Below are 19,283 nucleotides of genomic sequence, written 5' to 3'. Positions count from 1 at the left end.
AATGGCAGGAGAAATACCCACTTCCTCCTGCCATGCTGAATCTCCCTCATGAAAAAAAAATTGTCATGAGGGATGTCCATTCCCTCTTGCCATCGTGACTACTCCCCATGGTAATGAAATGTCAGGAAGGATGCCCACTCCCTCCTGCCACCGAAGGCCCACTCCTGTGCCAGGCACCCCCCAAATATCCTCTACCTTTCTCCTTCCCCCCCCCAAAAAAAGTAAGGATGGATGCCCACTCTCTCCTGCCACCAGAGGTCCCCTGAACCCCCCCACCCCAACCCCCCTGTACCCCCGTATCTTTTCATTGAAGTTGGTGCAGGACTGGAAGCTCAGTCCATCCTGCTTGTAGGCTTGCCAGTCCAGAATGGTGGGCCTTTCCCATCCCAGTGCATCATGTGATGCATGGAGAAGGACCTAAGGCTCTTATTGGCTCAGACGTCTAAGAGCCCTACCCTTGGGAGGGGCCTTAGGTGTCTGAGTCAATCAGGGCCTTAGGCTCCTCCCTCTGTGTCCCAGGATATATAAGGGGTGGAGCTTAAGGCCCTGATTGGCAGTATTGTTCACACCATTAGTAACGTCCCTTTCCTCAGACTGAGCTCCATTTTTCAACACCCTTAGTCGTTTTCCACACTAACCAGTTTCTAACCTAGTCATGTATATAGAACTCAGTCGTCTAAACAGAATAGTGTCATATGAACATAAGAATTGCTGCTGCTGGGTCAGACCAGTGGTCCATCATGCCCAGCAGTCCGCTCACGCGGCAGCCCTCTGGTCAAAGACCAGTACCCTAACCGAGACTAGCCCTACCAGCGCCTGTTCTTGTTCAGCAGGAACTTGTCTAACTTTGTCTTGAATCCCTGGAGGGTGTTTTCCCCTATAACAGCCTCCGGAAGAGCGTTCCAGCTTTCTACCACTCTCTGGGTGAAGAAGAACTTATGTGTCATAGGCTTTGCTAAAATCATAAGTACACATCTAAGGCTTTTACTTGATCGTGCTGTTTGGTCACCTAGTCAAAGTAATTAATCATATTTGTCTGACAAGACCTGCTTCTACTGAAACCATGCTGTCTCAGGTCCTGCAATACACTGGATTCCAGAAACCTCACCAGCCTAACTAGTCTGCACTTTTCAACCTCCTCCTTATTTCCTGGACCACTAACAAGTTCTTTAAACATAGGATGACAGAAAGGTAATGTATTTGTGATGGAAAACTGAGTTACATGCCTTCTAAGGCACTTGCTCCAAATTTCTGTACTGAGACTTCAAATGGAGTCACAAAACAGGGCTGCTTCTCCTCTCTGGGACCTCCATTGTGCTTGTACCCTGCAGTGGCAGTCAGATTGGGGCTTGTGAGACAGTGAACATTCACAGGCCTGCCTTCCTCAAAATGAACATAAGCACATAACAATAGCCTTCCTTGGTCAGACCAATGGCCCATCTACGGAAGCCAATCCAAGTCACAAGTACCTGGCAGAAACCCAAAGAGTAGCAGCAGTCTATGCCTTCGATTCAGGGCAAGCAGTGGCTTCTCCCATGTCTGTCTCAAATGCACTCTGATCCAAAACTCAAAACTTACAATTCCCTCCATAAGGGAAATATTTTATGACACGACATGCAAAGCCATTTTTTTGGTCACTGCCCCCACTCTATGGATCGCCCTCCCATCAGACATAAGATCCGAAGCCTCTCTGGATAAATTTAAAACCAAATTATAAACCTTTCTCTTTAAAGATGCTTACAAGACTTGAAATAAGACCTAATACCCCACAAATTTAAACTTCCCTGGCAGAGAACAACAAACGCTTCTCTGAAGCGACCTCCCCTTCCTAGTGTATTGTCCACCACCTCTTCCCTGCCCCCTTTTAAAAAATTTTTAATCTCAATGTACTTATATTCTCCCTCCCCCATTTCCCTTTTGTTTTGGTAAATTTCTTAGTTTAATCCATCCCATAATTATTTTAAATTTTTAAATTTATCTGTTTCTAATGACAATTAATATTGTTAACCGTCCAGATATCCCTTGATAGACATCAGAGGAAGAGCCAACGCTGGCGTGACAGCAGGTTGTAGGTTGCTACTCACGCCAGAAACATTACAGAATTATGGGGGAAGGGAAACGGCGCGCGCATGGCAGGAGGGGGTGGGTAAGGAACATGTGGAGGTGGGGGGGGGTAGAAGAGAGTGGGGGAAGGGGTGCCACCTCCCCGGGCACCTCTCACCCTCGCTACGCCACTGAGTCAAGTGATGGTGGAGTAAGACCTTGGAGAAGAGATTAAGATCAAATTGGATAGATTTAAAGGGTTTCGGGGCTTTTGCCGTGCAGCAGTTTCTAGCGTGGCATTGTAAATGAAGGGATTAATGTAGTTTAGGATCAGTTTTCGAAGTTAACCCTTTAAGAACAAAAGAATAGCCTTACTGGGTCAGACCAATGGTCCATCAAGCCCAGTAGCCAATTCTCACGATGGCCAATCCAGGTCACTAGTACCTGGCCAAAACCCAAGGCGTAGCAATATTCCATGCTACTGATCCAGGGCAAGCAGTGGCTTCCCCCATGTCTTTCTCAATAACAGACTATGGACTTTTCCTCCAGGAACTTGTCCAAACCTTTCTTAAAACCAGCTACGCAATCCGCTCTTACCACAACCTCTGGCAATGCGTTCCAGAGCTTAACTATTCTCTGAGTGAAAAAATATTTCCTCCTATTGGTTTTAAGAGTATTTCCCTGTAACTTCATCGAGTGTACCCTAATCTTTGTAATTTTTGACGGAGTGAAAAATCGATCCACGTGGACCCCTTCTATTCCACTCAGCTAATCATAAACTAAACTAAGTCAAATAAAAAAGGTATTCTTTTCCTTTATGTTTTTGTTTTATTTCTGCAAATTACCTAGAAGAATGGACTAATATGGCTACCACACCAATTCACTTAGAATGCTGACATGCTTTGAAAAACAATCCCTGTGAGGTGAGGGCGTCCTCGGCCACTGTTTCTGCCATGGAAGCTGGTGCATCAAATGCAAGGGACAATCAAGTTCTGTGGGACTTCAGGGGTCCTTCTTGCTCCTTGTCATTGAAACTATTGCTACATGAGCTGCAATAGTAGATTCAGAGGCAGAGTCTTCTGGGTTGCCCTTGAGGTTATATCGACTAAGAAAGAAAGCCATTTTTTTTTCTTGATATAACTTACCCCCCTTTTACAAAACTACGACAGCGGTTTTTAGCGCAGGCCACTGCTCCCGACGCTCATAGTGTCCTATGAGTGTCAAGAGTAGCGTGGAGCATTCAGTTCGCTGGCCTGCGCTGAAAACCGCTATCACGGTCTTGTAAAAATGGGAGGGGGCGTTTATAATTACTTGCTTTTGAAATTTATGCATAAGTTCCCAACTATCGGGGTTTTTTTTTTATTTTGTTCATAGATGTCTTGGTAAATAATAGAAATGAAATCGTTGTTTAGCCACCTGCTTTGAGATCCCTCAAAGATTATAATCCCAAGAGCCTCAAATACAGTTTAAGTACATCATTTGGCTGCCTTCAGGAGAAAGCCTCCAGCCTGTAGCTGCTGGCCGAGCCAGCGAGACAGACGATCTGTTCAGCAGGATCTGAAATCTGCATCTGTAAAGTAATTTTCAGGAATATGTTTGGCACTTGGAAATAAGCAAGGTAAAAATGATTTGTTCTGGTGACGATCGCTACAATAATATCCTGTAAGTATCAATCTCTATTTACATGTGTTTTTATTGTTCATTCAACTTGTAATTTTAAATCTTGTAACTTAAGTGTTAAAATGCTGTTTTGTAAATATATTTTAATACCCTCAAAAAAATATGTGAAACACACAAAAACCTTTAGCAGGCTAATATACAAGTCCAGAAGATTCCCGTTAGAGTGAGAATAAGCATGGCGTGTAGTTAGACCTAAGAGTCTTTCTCTCGCTCTCTCCCTGTTTTCGCTAGGATTGATGCCGACATAAATAGTGATAACGTCAGCTTTTCCTGATGAAGCTCTTGTAAAATCAATTAGAGCGAAACGGAGATCTTCCGTAGCTATTATGTCACTACGCTACTAGCTATTATGTCACTACGCTATTAAGATAAGTACTTTAAGATTCATATAAGGAAACTAAAAGTACCAATAAGTATACTATAAGAAGAAAATGTGTATATATATATATATTTAAAAAAAATTTTTTTGTGAGAAATATTTAAAAAAATACACAGAGTGCTTTGATAAATAACTATATATTTGGGAGAATTCATAAGGATCAGTGATAGCTCACCCTATGGTTACCAGCTCTTAAGATACATTGAGCTTTTAGCTGTGAGCGCTTGAGATTCCTTTATTTCTCTCTTACAGTCCCAGTTGGGAATCTTCTGGACTTGTATCTTAGCCTGCTAAAGGTTTTTGTAAATATATTTTACATACAGGGTAAGGCTGGAAAACAACTAAAGAATATCTTTATCCCTAACTAGCAGCAGACTTTTATTGACTGTTTCAGTATATATTTATATTCTGCTTTGGTCACCTCGTTTCTCCTAAAGAACATAAGAATAACTTTACAGGGTCAGACCAATGGTCAATCTAGCCCAGTATCCCATATTCACAAGTACCTGGGAAAATCCCAATTAGCAGCAGCATTCCATGCCACCGATCCAGAGCAAGCAGTGGCTTCCTCCATGTCTGTCTCAATAGCAGACTATGAACTTTTCCTCAGTTGCTGACTCTTCTAATTCTTTCTTAAATATGAAGAGCTGGAAAGCAATTCCTATTTAAACTTGATGTTAGACTCAAGATTGAAAAGAGTAGCACTCAATTGTCATAAGAACATAAGAATTGCCGCTGCTGGGTCAGACCAGTGGTCCATCGTGCCCAGTAGTCCTCTCACGTGGTGGCCCCCAGGTCAAAGACCAGAGCTCTAAATGAGTCCAGCCTCACCTGCGTATGTTCCAGTTTAGCAGGAACTTGTCCAACTTTGTCTTGAATCCCTGGAAGGTGTTTTCCCCTATAACAGACTCCGGAAGAGCGTTCCAGAGTTCTACCACGTTTGTACTGAATCTGTCCCCTTTTAATTTTAGAGAGTGCCCTCTCGTTCTCTCTACCTTGGAGAGGGTGAACAACCTGTCTTTATCTACTAAGTCTATTCCCTTCATTATCTTGAATGTTTTGATCATGTCCCCTCTCAGTCTCCTCTTTTCAAGGGAGAAGAGACCCAGCTTCCCTAATCTCTCACTGTACAGCAACTCCTCCAGCCCTTTAACTATTTTAGTTGCTCTTCTCTGGACCTTTTTGAGTAGTACCGTGTCCTTCTTCATGTATGGAATTGGACTGCTAGTTGAATCACTTCTTGGTTATATAAACCATTAATTCTATTATTTGCTTTTTAGACATGAGCTGAGATAAAGCACATTTTGTTCCCTTCGCAATTCTTCACTGAACGCATTATGAGATTATTGAAAGTTTTGCTGCGGGTTATGACCATCTTGAGAAAAGTGAGGAACTCTGCTTGAGTATGGGGGAAGGAGTCCATTGGGTAGCAGATGGTGAGTAGAGACTTCATGTGGCAAAAGTGCTGATCTGAGGGTTTGGGCTGACCTCAATGCATAGGACTGGGGTAGATTCAGTGTCATAGCGAGGGAGGTTGGCGCTCGGGCTGGTGGCACTCAGCATCTCTGCACTGTGCGCCCCCACGCCCTCGCGTGCCTCTTGAAATGTTCGCCAGTGCAAGCATCTTCCACTTGCTGCTTGTGCTGGCCTCGGCTCCCTTCTGAAGTCCCATGACCAGGAAATGACATCAGTAGGGAGCCGAGGCTGCCGCGAAGAGCAAGTGCAAGATGCAGCTTGCACTGATGAACACTTTAAGAGATATGTGGGGGAGCGGAGGAGAGGTGCAGGTGCCAGAACTCCCCACAAAGACAGTGCCCGGGGTGGTATTCTCCCTGCCCCTCTTACTATGGCACTGGGTGGTGTTTTTTTTTTTTTAATGTCCTCTTCATTTGGCTACAGTTGGGCAGATCTTTACTGGAATCTTTACAATCAACTTATAGAATTCACTCTGTTGCAATGAGCTACAGCCTCAGCACCCTCAGGTTGTGGGTTCAAACTCATGCTGCTCCTTGCGACCCTGGGCAAGTCACTTAATCCTCCACTGCCCCAGGTACATTAGATAGATTGAGGGTCCACTGGGACAGATAAGAAAAATGCTTGAAGTACCGGTATGTAAACCGCATTGAGTGTGGTTGTATAGCTACAAAAAGGTGATATACAAGTCCCAATCCCCTTCCTTGATGTCATAATGCCTCATTCCACCAATAAGAGCCAACCTCCTCAGTGATGTCACAATGGCTTCATTGTTCTGTACTTGGCTCACTTCTGATATTGCATTGGGAGGAGAGAATGGCACAGTGGTTAGAGCTACCCTGAGGTTGTGGGTTCAAACCCTGCCCTGCTCCTTGTGATCCTGGGCAAGTCACCTAATCCTCCACTGCCCCAGGTACATTAGAACCCACCAGGACAGATAGGAAAAATGCTTCAAGTACCAATATGTAAACTGCATTGAGTGTGGTTGTAAAGGCAGTATACAAGTCCCAGTCCCTTTCCCTTTTACAAAGCTGTGGGGTAATCATTCCAATGCCCATAGCAATTTCATGGGCGTCAGAGCATTTGCTATGTGGTAGCCGCTACCACGGCTTCGTGAAAGGAGGGGGTATGTTTTCTAGGGCACTTTAAAACCAAAGAAATTATCTTAAGAAAGACCATAATGCAACAGTTGGATGCTGCTCTCTGAAGGGTTACTGAGGTATAACTGCAGGATGTCTGTAAGAATAAGAGCATCTGGTTAGCAGAATCCATTTGTGGGGAGCTAACGAGTGCGTCCTGAGCATACAAAGCTGTATTTCATGCTAAAAGAGAATAGATTAGAACATGAAACATAGAAACACAGAAACACAGAAACATGATGGCAGAGAAAGGCCAAATGGCCCGTCCAGTCTGCCCATCCACAGTATCCATTATCGGTTCCTCTCTCCAAGAGATCCCTCGTGCCTTTCCCAGGCTTTCTTGAAATCAGACACAGGCTAAAGATGTCTAGCGATTTAATTCCTCGCTACTATTTATCATTTCTAAAACACTGCCAGCACTGTACAGACAGATATCTCTCTAGCTATCAGCTCGGAAAAGAGACAGCTGAGGGGAGATATGATCGAAGTCTAAAAACTCCTGAGTGGTGTGAATTGATTTTCTGCTCCATCAAAAATGACAAAGACCAGGATAATGTCCCACAAATTTTTCAGCCGGCGGCACGCTAAACCCAATGCCCCGGCTGAAAAGGCACCCGGCAGTACGTTGACGTCGATGCAATGACATCACGCGCATCACTTGCACGGATGTCCATCTGGCTGTGACCCTGAACCTGTTGCTTTGGTGGGGGGATCCTGGAGGAGGGGAGGTACGGGGAGAGGAGGAGGAAAGTCGTCAGTGCCGGCTGACTGCCTACAGGAATGCCTCTCGCCGTGAGAGGCACTTCCTATAAGCAGTCAGCCTGCACTGGTGCCTCTCCCCCTTACCGGGGCCTCTTCGGGTCACACCTCGAATCTGCTGTGGCACACTAGGGGGATAAGAGTATCTGAGCAGCAAAATCTATTTGTGGAGCAAGGTTACGTTTGGGGAGCCAATGAGTTTGTCTTGAGCATGCAAAGCTGTATTTCAGTTGAAAAGAGAATAGATTAGAAGACAGAACGTGACAGGCTAAGATGTCTAACAGTTTAATTCCTCGCGACTATTTATCATTTTTATAACACTGCCAGGTATATGCAGCACTGAATAGACGTAAGAGAGACAGTCCCTGCTCAATAGAATTTTTCATCTGCTGAAGAGAAACATATAAGATACAAGAGATTCTAGAAGAATCTATTATAGAAAGGTAGTCAAGTTGTAAAGGTAATCTCTTAAAAAGTTTCTTTTTAGCCTAGTTCTGACAAGTATTAGACCAACAACTCAAGAAGTCCTGCTAAAGAATATTAACGATCACGGTCTCATTTTAACATTTTCTGTATGTCTTCTGTTTCTGTTTCCCTATAGGTGAAGAACTCCAATCAACGGGAGTCAGGAATGAAACCAGAGTCACCCAATTCATCCTCCTCGGACTTTCTAGAAATCCAAACTTGCAGATCGCATTTTTTGTGCTGTTTCTAGTGATGTATTTGCTCGCTGTAACTGGGAATCTTCTCATTATGATGACCATATATGTGGACTCTCAACTGCACACGCCCATGTATTTCTTCCTCAGCAACCTCTCTTTCTTAGATTTGACCTTTTCTACAGTCACCGTCCCCAGATCCCTCATTCACTTTCTTTGGCCAAGGAAAACCATCTCTTTCAATGAGTGTATTACTCAGTTGTTTTTCTTTCATTTCATTGGGGGGACAGAATGCCTTCACCTGACCCTGATGGCTTATGACCGCTATGTTGCCATTTGCAATCCTTTGCGTTATACCACAATAATGAACAGACAAGCTTGTTTCCTGTTGGTGGTTTCCACGTGGGTAGGTGGCTTCATTCATGCCTGTGCACAGACATTTCCAGTAGCTCAGCTGCCCTTCTGTGGTCCTAATGAGATAAACCATTTCTATTGTGACTCCCACCCCTTATCTTTGTTAGCGTGCTCTAGTACCATTATCAGTGAAACTGCAGATATGGTCAACAGTGGGACCTTAACCCTTGGTTGTTTCTTGGTTGTGTTTATATCTTATGCATACATCATCTCCACTATCTTAAAAATTCGCTCGACTGAGGGAAAGCAGAAAGCCTTCTCTACCTGTGCCGCCCACCTCATGGTGGTCACTGTGTTTTTTGGCCCCTGTGTCTTTATCTACATGAGACCCCCAGTGACATTTTCAGGTGACCAGCTGATATCTGTTTTTTACACCATCGTGACCCCTTGGTTAAATCCCTTCATTTATACTCTCAGAAACGAGAAGGTGAAAAGTGCCATGAAGAAGTTGAACGGTAGGAAAGTGTCTTTTCTGGGGATGTAAAACCATTTGTTCTCATGTATGTTCTTTCATCTACTCAATAAAATTCAGATTATTTTTCCCTTGATTAATTTTCTAAATAGAATCTCTTTTGAAATAAATTTTGATAAACCCCAAAGTCATAGTTATTTTCTTCCAAATTTTTGTGTCTTATCAGAATAGTCATAATTGTTATTGTTGATGTAACTCAACTGGAGTCCTTTCTATGGTATCATATAAGAACATAAGAATTGCCACTGCTGGGTCAGACCGGTGGTCCATCACACCCAGCAGTCCGCTCATGCGGCGGCCCCCAGATCAAAGACCTGTGCCCTAACCGAGATCAGCCCTACCTGCGTTTGTTCTGGTTCAGCAAGAACTTGCCCAACCTTGTTTTGAATCCCTGGAGGGTCTTTTCCCTTATAACAGAGTCCAGAAGAGCATTCCAGTTCTCTACCACTCTCTGGGTGAAGAACTTCCTTACATTTCAGAATCTATCCCCTTTTAACTTTAGAGGGTGCCCTCTCGTGCTCCCTACCTTGGATAGGGTGAACAACCTTTCTTTATCTACTAAGTCTATTCCCTTCATTATCTTGAATGTTTCGATCATGTCTCCTCTCAGTCTCCTCTTTTCAAGGAAGAAGAGGCCCAGCTTCCCTAATCTCTCACTGTACGGCAACTCCTCTAACCCCTTAACCAATTTAATTGTTCTTCTCTGGACCCTTTCAAGTAGCACCGTGTCCTTCTTCATGTACGGCGACCAGTGCTGGACGCAGTATTCCAGGTGAGGGCGTACCATATAGAAGTTGAACAGGATAGTGATACCTATTATTATATATTCTTAGGAATGGGATTGTAATTAGGGGTTCAATAGTAATGTCTGAATTTGATGTCTGTGTCTAAACTAGATTTATTTCGTGTTTTGGATTATTTAATGTAGTCACCTCTTGTTGTCAACTTTACACTTGTTTATTTTTGCTAGCATTCTTCCGGAATAAATTCCTGGAATAAATTCTTGCACCTAAATTAGGCATAGATCTCTCTTATTTTGTACAAAAACAACAACACCCACAAAGTTGTAATTTCTTTAATAAGATATTAGCTATTTTTTTCTGCGGCTCTCCAAATATCTACAAATCCAAAATGTAGCCCCGCAAAGGGTTTGAGTTTGAGACTGCTGGTCTAAACTGAGCAGAAGTCATCCCACTGTGTTGCTACCAGTAGGTGGTAGTAGTTCAATATTGTGTTGCCAGTTGCTAAGGATAGGTTGGTTCTCTCGAGTTCTGCAGAGCTTGCTTGTCCCTCACTATTGGGCTGCTTCCTGATCAAATCAAATATTCCAAAGACAGGAATTCCATGTTTGTAGCTATCTAGAACAAAACACTGCCTCTGTGGATTTCAGCTACTATATTTTACTGCGTTCTGAGGTCTCAACTGAAAGCAAGAGGATAGACTGAGACATCAGGGTTTTACTTCCATTGCTTTCAATAGAAGTAAAACCCGGATGTCTCAATCCATCCTCCTTTTTCTGGAGCCATATGGTAACCCCAATCGAGCAGAGTCTGTCTGCTGATGGCAGATTTAGCAGAAGAGGAGGGTCTTCACTGCTCTTCGGAAGGCCATCAGTGAGTCCAGTGACCTTATCTGTGTGGGCAACTGGTTCCACAGCCAAGGGAGAAAATGGCTGTAGGAGCGTTTGCGCGCAGTTTCCATCTGGAGAGATCTTCCTGGGGGGGATGCTGAGTCGTCTCTCTGTTTCAGAGCAGAGGGAGCTGTTGGGGGTGTAGGGCACAGTTTGGATTCTATGTAGGTGAGGGTTGATTGGAAATGTTTAGTGTTGACTGCTGCTATATTGCTTCTGTCCCTGATGTTTGTTTGTAGCTGGAATTAAAATTTGACTCCCCAGGAACTCAGAGGAATGTTGCATGTCTAAGGTATTTAAGCAGATTCTGAATTCTAACTTTTTTTTTGCTCATTTTCAGTCTCCCACCAATGCTTCCTCTAAAGTGTATGAGAGTCTGCCACCCTGCTTTCCAATAATAACATAACATAACAAATTCACTTATATACCGCAGTAACCTCTCAGTACAATGCGGGTAGCAACAATCAAGAGACTGCACAAGCACAGTATATTATAATCACATTCAGAAGAATTTGTCAAATAAGTAGGTCTTTAGCATTTTTCTAAAGAAAAGATAGGAGTTGGAGTTTATCATCAGGACAGAAAAGGGTTTATCCCATGATCCAGCTTGAAAAGATAAAATTCTGTGGAAAAATCTTTGGAATATGCAACCTTTTATAGTAGGAGGGGCCTTAGGCATTTGGGCCAGTCATGGTGTTAGACCTCCTTCCTAGTGCATCCTGGGACACAATGGGTGTGGTCTAAGACTCCAATTGAACAGATACATAAGGCCCCTCCTTAGGAATCTGAGCCGATTAAGGCCTTAGGCCCTTCACTGGTGCATCACAGAATGTACTGGGAAAGGGAAGGCCTGCCATTTTGGAGTGGTGGGCCTGCTGGCTGGAGGGTGTAAGCATCCCTCTGGCCAGACTTTCTTCTGGAAAGTAAGGGGTATGGGGGGGCCTTAGGGGTGCTGTGGATGTCTACAGGTTGGGGAGGGGAGGGGAGGGGGATGGAGTTCCAGAGGTTCAGGAGCAGGAAGAAGTGAGCATCCCTCCAGCCAGGGGACTTTGAGGGGGGAGAATAGGAAGTTCCGGCAGGAGGGAGGAGAGGGGAGGGGAGTGTTTCCTTCTGCAGCTGCTTAACTGATCACGGCCCAGGAAAAAAAAAAATTTAGATTTAGCTGAGGGGAGACTAGCCTTTCTCTGTAGCTTTAAGAATTCAAAGCTGCAATGAATCCAGGACAGCACAGCACCCTCTTTAGGAGGGCTCTAAAGTACCCAGAAGTTCAGTTAGTAGTTAAGGGACAGAGAAGGTGTTGCTGTGAGAGATGGCACCTGCAGTGTACTTTTATGTGATAAAAGAGAGGAAGAATAGTTTGGGGATAGAAACAGAGTAAAGAGCAGTGGTGCAAGCTGAGATAAAAGGTAGACTGGAAGTTAGGTTGGTGAGGGTTTGGAGTAAAAGTCTAGTGTTTAAGAGATAGATAGATTTTTTTCTTATATGTGTTCTTTCCTCAAAGGGTATTTGGTTAAGCTGAACAGGAAAATTATTGTAGCAGCTTGAAGGGTGTGCGGCTGAGAACGGTAGGGCTGGGCCTAAGAACATAAGGGAGGCCTCAGGAGTGTTGAAGGCTGGACATTGTGACCAGGCCCGGCCAAGCAAGTGGCCTAAACCACTGCACATAAACCTCGGCCGAGCGGTTTGCGAGATTTTTTGGTAGCTTGGTATAATAAAGAGTTCCAACAACAATGGTACAGTTTCTTGGTATAATTTATTGTTCATAAATCATAAGCAAACTTTCAAACAGGCTTTCCAGGTTTGTATCATTCAAGATTCAGAAAACAAAACAACTTTCAGTTCCAAGCCCTCAATCTCAGAAAAGAAAAGAAAAAAATCTTGTGCAACTGCCAACTTTTCTTCAGCCAGGCACAAACTCACTTGGGGTTAAACTTAGTAGCCTAAAGAAGGGATCCTCTCCTGCATTTCTCTTAACAAAATGGATTCAACAAAATTTCAGCTTTACATTGAGCTAGTGCACAATTCAATTTCACCCATCCCCCTTTATCCTGAAGAGATTAACATATGTCCATTTCTTCCATGCTGGGCAAATCTGTTCCCTTTAGCTCCTTATCACCAGCCATCTCACTATCTTGCTCACCCTTCTCATTAGCCTCTACCTCACCAACCTCTGCCTGGGCTTGTTGCCATGAGGTGGACTGTGGCTTTCTGGTTCTCTGGGCTTGCAGCCTGCTGAATGGCTCTAGCTTGCTGGGTCTGGAGCAGATATACACTCTGAGGCTGACCCTGGAACCCTTTCTGTGGGAAAGCTAAACTCTTTTCTTTCAGTGTGAAGAGCTTATTAGTCCTCTCTGCAGGTATGTTAGGGTAGCCTGCCCTCAGAGAACTTCTCACCTGGCCTAAATCAGTTTGAGCTTGTTTGGGTATGGCCAGTATTCCATTCCTGCTCTTTCCTTTCTCTGGCCCTATGGCTGCTGGGAGATGTAGTCTTTCCACCTGTTTTCCCACAACTGTCTTAGGTAAAGCTAAACCTGATTTGCCTGCTTTAGGAGGTTTCATTGTTGGAAGGCTTGGCTTGTAAGTATTCCTAGGGGCTACTTTGGGACTCTCCTTGGCAGGCTTAGGAATATTTTCAAAGGTTTTAACCTCATTTCCCTCTTCTGGCAAGGCTTCCTCGCTAGGAACAGGGGCAGCCCTGTGATAACATAGAGGGGCAAATTCTATAAATGGTATCCCGATTGTAGGTGGTGGTAGGCATCCTATCGTTGTCTAACCAGCCAATCAGGATCCATGTTGTTGTTTTTTTTTAATATCCCGAGGCAGGCTGTCTACATTGTAGGCATCTTCGCAAGCCTAGGGAGGCACTTAGGGATGCTTAAGCTCACCCAAGGCTAGGCATGGGCATGGTTTTCCCCAGAAGTGGCCTTAGGCGAGCTTAGGCAGCCCTAGGCATCTCCTTAGGGCCGCAATAGGCACCTGAAATAGATGCAACTGCTGAACTGATCACGGGAGGGCCTTAAGCATCTAGGCCAATCAGGGCCTTAGGCCCCTACCCGATGCATCCCATGATGTACCAGGAAGGGGCAGGCTCACCATTAGATGCAGGCGGGCCTGCTGGTCAGAAGGAGGAAGCATCCCTCCAGACGGCCAACTTAAAAAAAAGGTACTGTGGAGTCCAGGTGGGCTTGGGTAGGGATCTGGGGGGCATGCCCTTGATGGGGGAAATGGGCACACCTCCTACCAATGATCTTTGGAAGATGGATTTTGGCAGGAGGTTTGTGGATCCCTCCTGCCGGTAGGCTTCTTGGGGGTACCGGTTCCTTGCCACAACCACCAAACTGATCATATCAGGGAGATTCCCCTACTGTGATCAGCTCAACAGCAACCTGATTCTCTAACCAGCTCCTTTGACTTGGATGCTGGTTAGAGAATTGTGGTGTTAGCCGGGCTTAAGCATCTGTCCATGAGGACAGGCATGATTCTATATAGGACGCCCATGTGTGATTCTCAAAAGCCGCTTAGGCAGCTTCTGAGTCTATACAGAATCCAGCCCAGAAAGCCTGGGGAATTCTGAATAAACTATTTTAGACAGGCTGAGTATGGTGAGAGCCTGAGTCATATATAAATATTAAAGTTGGTCCAGCACAGGTTTCCCTCCACAGCCAAACCTCTGAGAGACTGGGAGGCCTACATTTCAGAAGACCTGAATAGAAGTAAGTGGGCCAATGAGAGAGAGAAGAGCCGGAAGATAAGTTTTTAAATTATTTTTGTGTGCACACGCATGTTTTGGGACACTTAATTTTCCAACTGATTGAGTATCAAGTCACTGGCAAAACTGGACTTTTTAAAAGATCCTGAAAAACATCAGTCTGAGTTTACTTACCTTCGGGTGGGATGGAATCGCCTTCGGGGGGGGGGGGCTGGTGTCACTGGAGCTGAAAAAGAAATAAACAAGATTTACACAGTATTAGAGCAAACTTATGGAACATAAGAAGACACTTATCTGATTTGTTTGTGGATTAATGAGTACTTGGGATCTAGAGGGAAAAGATAGAAAAAGCACTTTAACATTTCTGGTTATATTTTTCAACATTGAACTATTTTAAATAGGATGTTTTAAATACATTTTGATTAGAAATTTTCAATTGTATTTATTCTAGTTGGTGAACTGGATCCAGTTAGGGTCTTTTTAAAGAAAAATATAAGTAACCTATTAAAATAAAATCTTGATTCTGTGTCATTTATCGATAATACTTTTAATGTAAGAAATTGTCATCCTATTCTTACTTGTACAACAACTGTAGCTTGCTGTGTTCCCCATTCCCTTTCCATGTTTATTTGTGCCCAGTGCCACATCTCTCAGAGTGAAGTGAGGCATCGGCCTGGTCAGCGACTACAACAATAGCGGGTAAGTTAAGGTGGGGCTTCTGCTGTGAGGGGTGTGGTTACATTAAGATCGCCCAATGCCACTTCTGTGCGAAACCAGGCCCACACCCACTATCATATCTTCAGTAATGAGGACCCAGCAAGCCCTGCAGGACTCCAGGGAAACAGCCTATCCCTAGCAACTGAAAACATAATATTGAAGTATCCCAACATGTCTCCCTCAACCATGTCAAATGCCTATAGTGTAGGCGGCCTGCCTCTGTGTGGTTTTTTTTTTTTTAATGTGCATCCTGATGGCTACTAGAAAGCGGTAGGATGCCTACCACTGCCTACAAGACTAAATATATTATAATGCCTCTGTATTGCTCCATGGTTCGACCTCACCTGGAGTATTGCGTTCAATTCTGGTCTCTTTATCTCAAGAAAGATATAGCGGCACTAGAAAAGGTTAAAAGAAGAGCGATCAAGATGATAAAGAGGACGGAACTCCTCTCATATAAGGAAAGACTTAAAAGGTTAGGGCTCTTCAGCTTAGAAAAGAGATGGCTGAAGTCTACGAAATCTTGAGTGGAGTAGAACGGGTACAAGTGGATCGATTTTTCACTCCATCAAAAATTACAAAGTCTAGGGGGACATGCGATGAAACTGCAGGGAAATACTTTTAAAACCAATATGAGAAAATATTTTTTCACTCAGAGAATAGTTAAGCTCTGGAATATGTTGCCAGAGGATATGGTAAGAGCGGATAGCGTAGCTGGTTTTAAGAAATGCTTGGACAAATTTCTGGAGGAAAAGTCCATAGTATGTTATTAAGACATGGGGGATGTCTCTGCTTGCCCTGGATCGGTGGCATGGAATGTTGCTGCTGCTTGGGTTTTGGCCAAGTATTAGGGACCTGGATTGGCCACTGTGAGAATGAGCTACTGGGCTTGATGGACTTTGGCCAGTAAGGCTATTCTTATGTTCTTACAATTGGGATGCCCGTTTATAGAATCTGCACCTTATTGTATAACATGTTGGGATGCACTGTTCTAAGGTGTGCAGTAATTTATCGACTCTGCTCCTACTGTTGTAACTGGTGCAGGGATATTGTGGTTTCAATGGTGAGGGGCAGGAAGGTCCTGTGGGAGATTGAAGGAGCTTGTTTGCCCTTCTTAATTGAAACTCTGATGTTGTTGTACTGCCTGAGATATCAGCAGTGCGGACTACAGATTCCCGTGTGGCTGAAAAGGAAAGTTTGCTGGGGCTGAGATGTGGTTTCACTGTTTGGAAGTTGGGCCACAAAGATAGGAAAGGGTGGCGCAGTGGTTGGAATTACAGCCTCAGCACCCTGAGGTTGTGGGTTTAAATCCCTCATTGTTCCTTGTGACCCTGTTGACTATTCAAACATACACAAGGAAAATAACAAATTGTTATGACCTTTGTGCTAGTCTATAACTTTGCATGCTCAAAGACAATGAAAGATGTCTAAACTTAGGCACCTGGATTGGCATGCCTAACTTAATTTTCTAAATCAGCTTAATCAGTGCTGATAATTGAAAGTGCCATAAAAACAATGAAAAATGATAAAAAAATAATTAGTTGTAGGCGTCTAACTTGGTAGGTGCCTACCACTTCAAGGTAGATGTCTACACTCTGGTACGTACCATCAAGTAGATGTGGTTAGGGGCAGATTCTGGGAAGATATAGGGTGGAGTTTGATTGACTTAGAACAAATGATCATCAAGTTTGATTGAATAACCGGATCTCAAATACCCAAGACACTACTTGTCATGACATTTGCTGCGCCGGTGCTGGTGATTTTTGCTTCTTCAAGTCTCTTTAGACCAGTCATTTATGGAGGCATTGCCCCTGAGGAAACCTGAGTGTGAAACAGTTGGGCAGCCGTCGGGCACAAAAGATAAGTGCCTTCCTCTCTCTAGCACCTTAAGCACTAAAAGCACTTTATATTTATTGTATGCTATGAAATTAAGTTTACAAAATTAATTTAGAGCACATGTCACTTTACCATGATCAATGATGAACTCCACTACCCCAGTAAGGACACGAAGCTTATTTAAGTAGTGTCTTGGGTATTTGAGGTCTGGTTAGTCAATAAAACTTGATGTTAATTTGTTCTCTTGCTTATGCAATTGGTAATTGTTGGAACAAATTTTTTTGTTTTCTTCAATCCCAGAGGCATCAAATTTAGACATGCTTATTTAGGCCAAGGACTGAACACCTACTGGTTCCAAAAACACTTAGATGCCACTAGGCACAATTCTAGAAATGGCGTCTAGCAGATGATTGACAATTGTGCCTTAAAGTGCCTACGATCTAGGTGTTATTAATAGAATCAGGGCCAAAGTGTCTCGTCTACAAGCCAAAAGGAGAAAGGGCCATGGGAGGGACCTGCGCAGGACAGGGGCATTCCAAAAATGGCAATGCAATGTTATAGAATATCAGGCTTATGCGTGCAACTTGCATACCAGGACTTACAGCAGGATTGAGCTGGCCTAAGTTGTGAGCGGAAATCTGATCTAAGTGCCACTCTTAAGGGTGCTAAGCACAAAGCACTCTTTACGGACTAACATTTAGTGCGGATGTTTCCTGCTGCATAATTTTCAGAGCTATGTACAGAATCTGGCCCATAGCGGACACCCAAGTTGGAATGGTAAAATCACGAGCAGAGCACTGAGGGAATGTTGAGAATAAAGAATTCATATCTCTTTTTGTCATATGTTTTAAACAATTCCTCATTCTTGAAAAACAAAAAACAGATATGCTTTGAATTTTGACATCAGAAAAAGAAATCAGCAAAAAAAAAATGACTTGCAGTCATTTATTATGCAAGATTTATCCACATAGAATCCAGCTTTTCCAAATTATTGGGGGGGGGGTTTCCCCCACAGGTGTAATAGCAAATAGTGTAGTGAAAAAGTCGTTCAACCACCTACTTTTGAGATCCACCAAGGACTGTAATCTCAAGAGCTCCAACTGCAGGTTAAGTTCATCACTTTTCTGCGAACCAGAGTGAACTTTCAGCCTTTAGCTGCCAGAAAAGCTAGTGAGGCAGAGACGACCTCTTGTCCAAAATTTCGGAATTTACTTTGTACAAATTTTTACACTTTGTGGTAATTTTCAGGAACATGGTTGGTGTTTGGAAATGAGCAAAGCAAAAATAATCCATTCATGTGAAAACCTCATCAAATAAAATCTTGTAAGTATCTATCAATGTTTATATTTATGTTTATTGCTTCATCTTGTAATTTTTAGTCAAAATTACAATGTCATATTCTACTGTAAATAAACTTCACTTACAGAGTAAAAATGGGAAGCATCAAAAGAATATTTATTTGGGAGCAGGATAAAGAACATGTTATGATCCCTATCTCGCACTGGACGTTTCTTCCAGTTTCAGTACTCATGTATCACCTGTGCTTTTCACCTTGTTTCTTCTTTTCCCTCCTCCCTTGTTGTGCTTCATTATCTCTTCCCAACTCTTTCTTTCATCTATTGAAAGAGAGCAATCATTACAAAGAAACCTTGAGTAGACTATCAAGTTTACTCCCCTTTTTACAAAGCTTCCAAATTTTATTTAAAATTTGATATACCGCTTAAAAAATTGTCTAAGCGGGGTACAAGATCATAACTATTAAAATCAAAGGGGAAGACATTAGGACAATAAGACTTAGATGACATATAGACATAAAAGGATAGGGGGAGAAGTACAATTTGTAATAGGAGAGAGACAAAAAAGGTCATCACAGAAGGAGGGGGAGATGCTCTTCCTTCTTTTTGAGGTCTAGCGTCTACTTATCATAAGCGTCCTTAAAAAGGAAGGTCTTTAAGTTGGTTTAAAATCTATCCATGTTAGCGGCTACTGCTGCGGTAATCACTCTGATGTCTATAGGGAATTAATGGACGTTGGAGTGCTTGCCGCCTGGCTTTATAAAAGAAGCCCTTAAATAGGAAGAAGTGTAAAGCAATTCTCAGGTTGGAACAGTATTATATTTATATTTCTTTATTAGTTTTATAATTTTTGATAATCACAATCAAAATACAAGAAAAATATAATGAAAAATAAAAATATCACTAATCCAAATAATTCAAGGTAAATTTTGATTACACAATATAGTTAGTCCATTATTAAGTAGAGACAGAGCTGAAGTTGCTGAAATTTAACATACAAATTATATAACCAGGAAAATCAAAAGGAGGCTCGATTGCCATTGAGCATTTCTTTTCTAAACGGATTCAAAGAATCAGA

At 43.0% G+C, this 19,283-nt stretch overlaps 1 protein-coding gene across 1 annotated transcript; it reads left to right on the top strand.

The window, feature by feature from the left end:
- Window positions 1–8,082: 8,082 nt before the first annotated feature.
- Window positions 8,083–9,030, top strand: LOC117350510 (olfactory receptor 4S2-like). The gene has a single exon (XM_033924806.1). The coding sequence runs from the start codon at window positions 8,191–8,193 to the stop codon at window positions 9,028–9,030; it is 840 nt and encodes a 279-aa protein (XP_033780697.1). The 5' UTR covers window positions 8,083–8,190.
- Window positions 9,031–19,283: the final 10,253 nt, after the last annotated feature.

Source organism: Geotrypetes seraphini, chromosome 16, assembly GCF_902459505.1.
Source record: "Geotrypetes seraphini chromosome 16, aGeoSer1.1, whole genome shotgun sequence".
In the NCBI taxonomy this organism is placed as follows: Eukaryota; Metazoa; Chordata; class Amphibia; order Gymnophiona; family Dermophiidae; genus Geotrypetes; species Geotrypetes seraphini.
Note: the sequence above shows the minus strand (reverse complement) of the source record. Positions and strands in the feature narration are given on the sequence as shown.

Bases quoted from the DNA above. Each gene is read 5' to 3' on its own strand.
- LOC117350510 (XM_033924806.1), top strand. From the start codon at position 8,191: ATGTATTTGCTCGCTGTAACTGGGAATCTTCTCATTATGATGACCATA.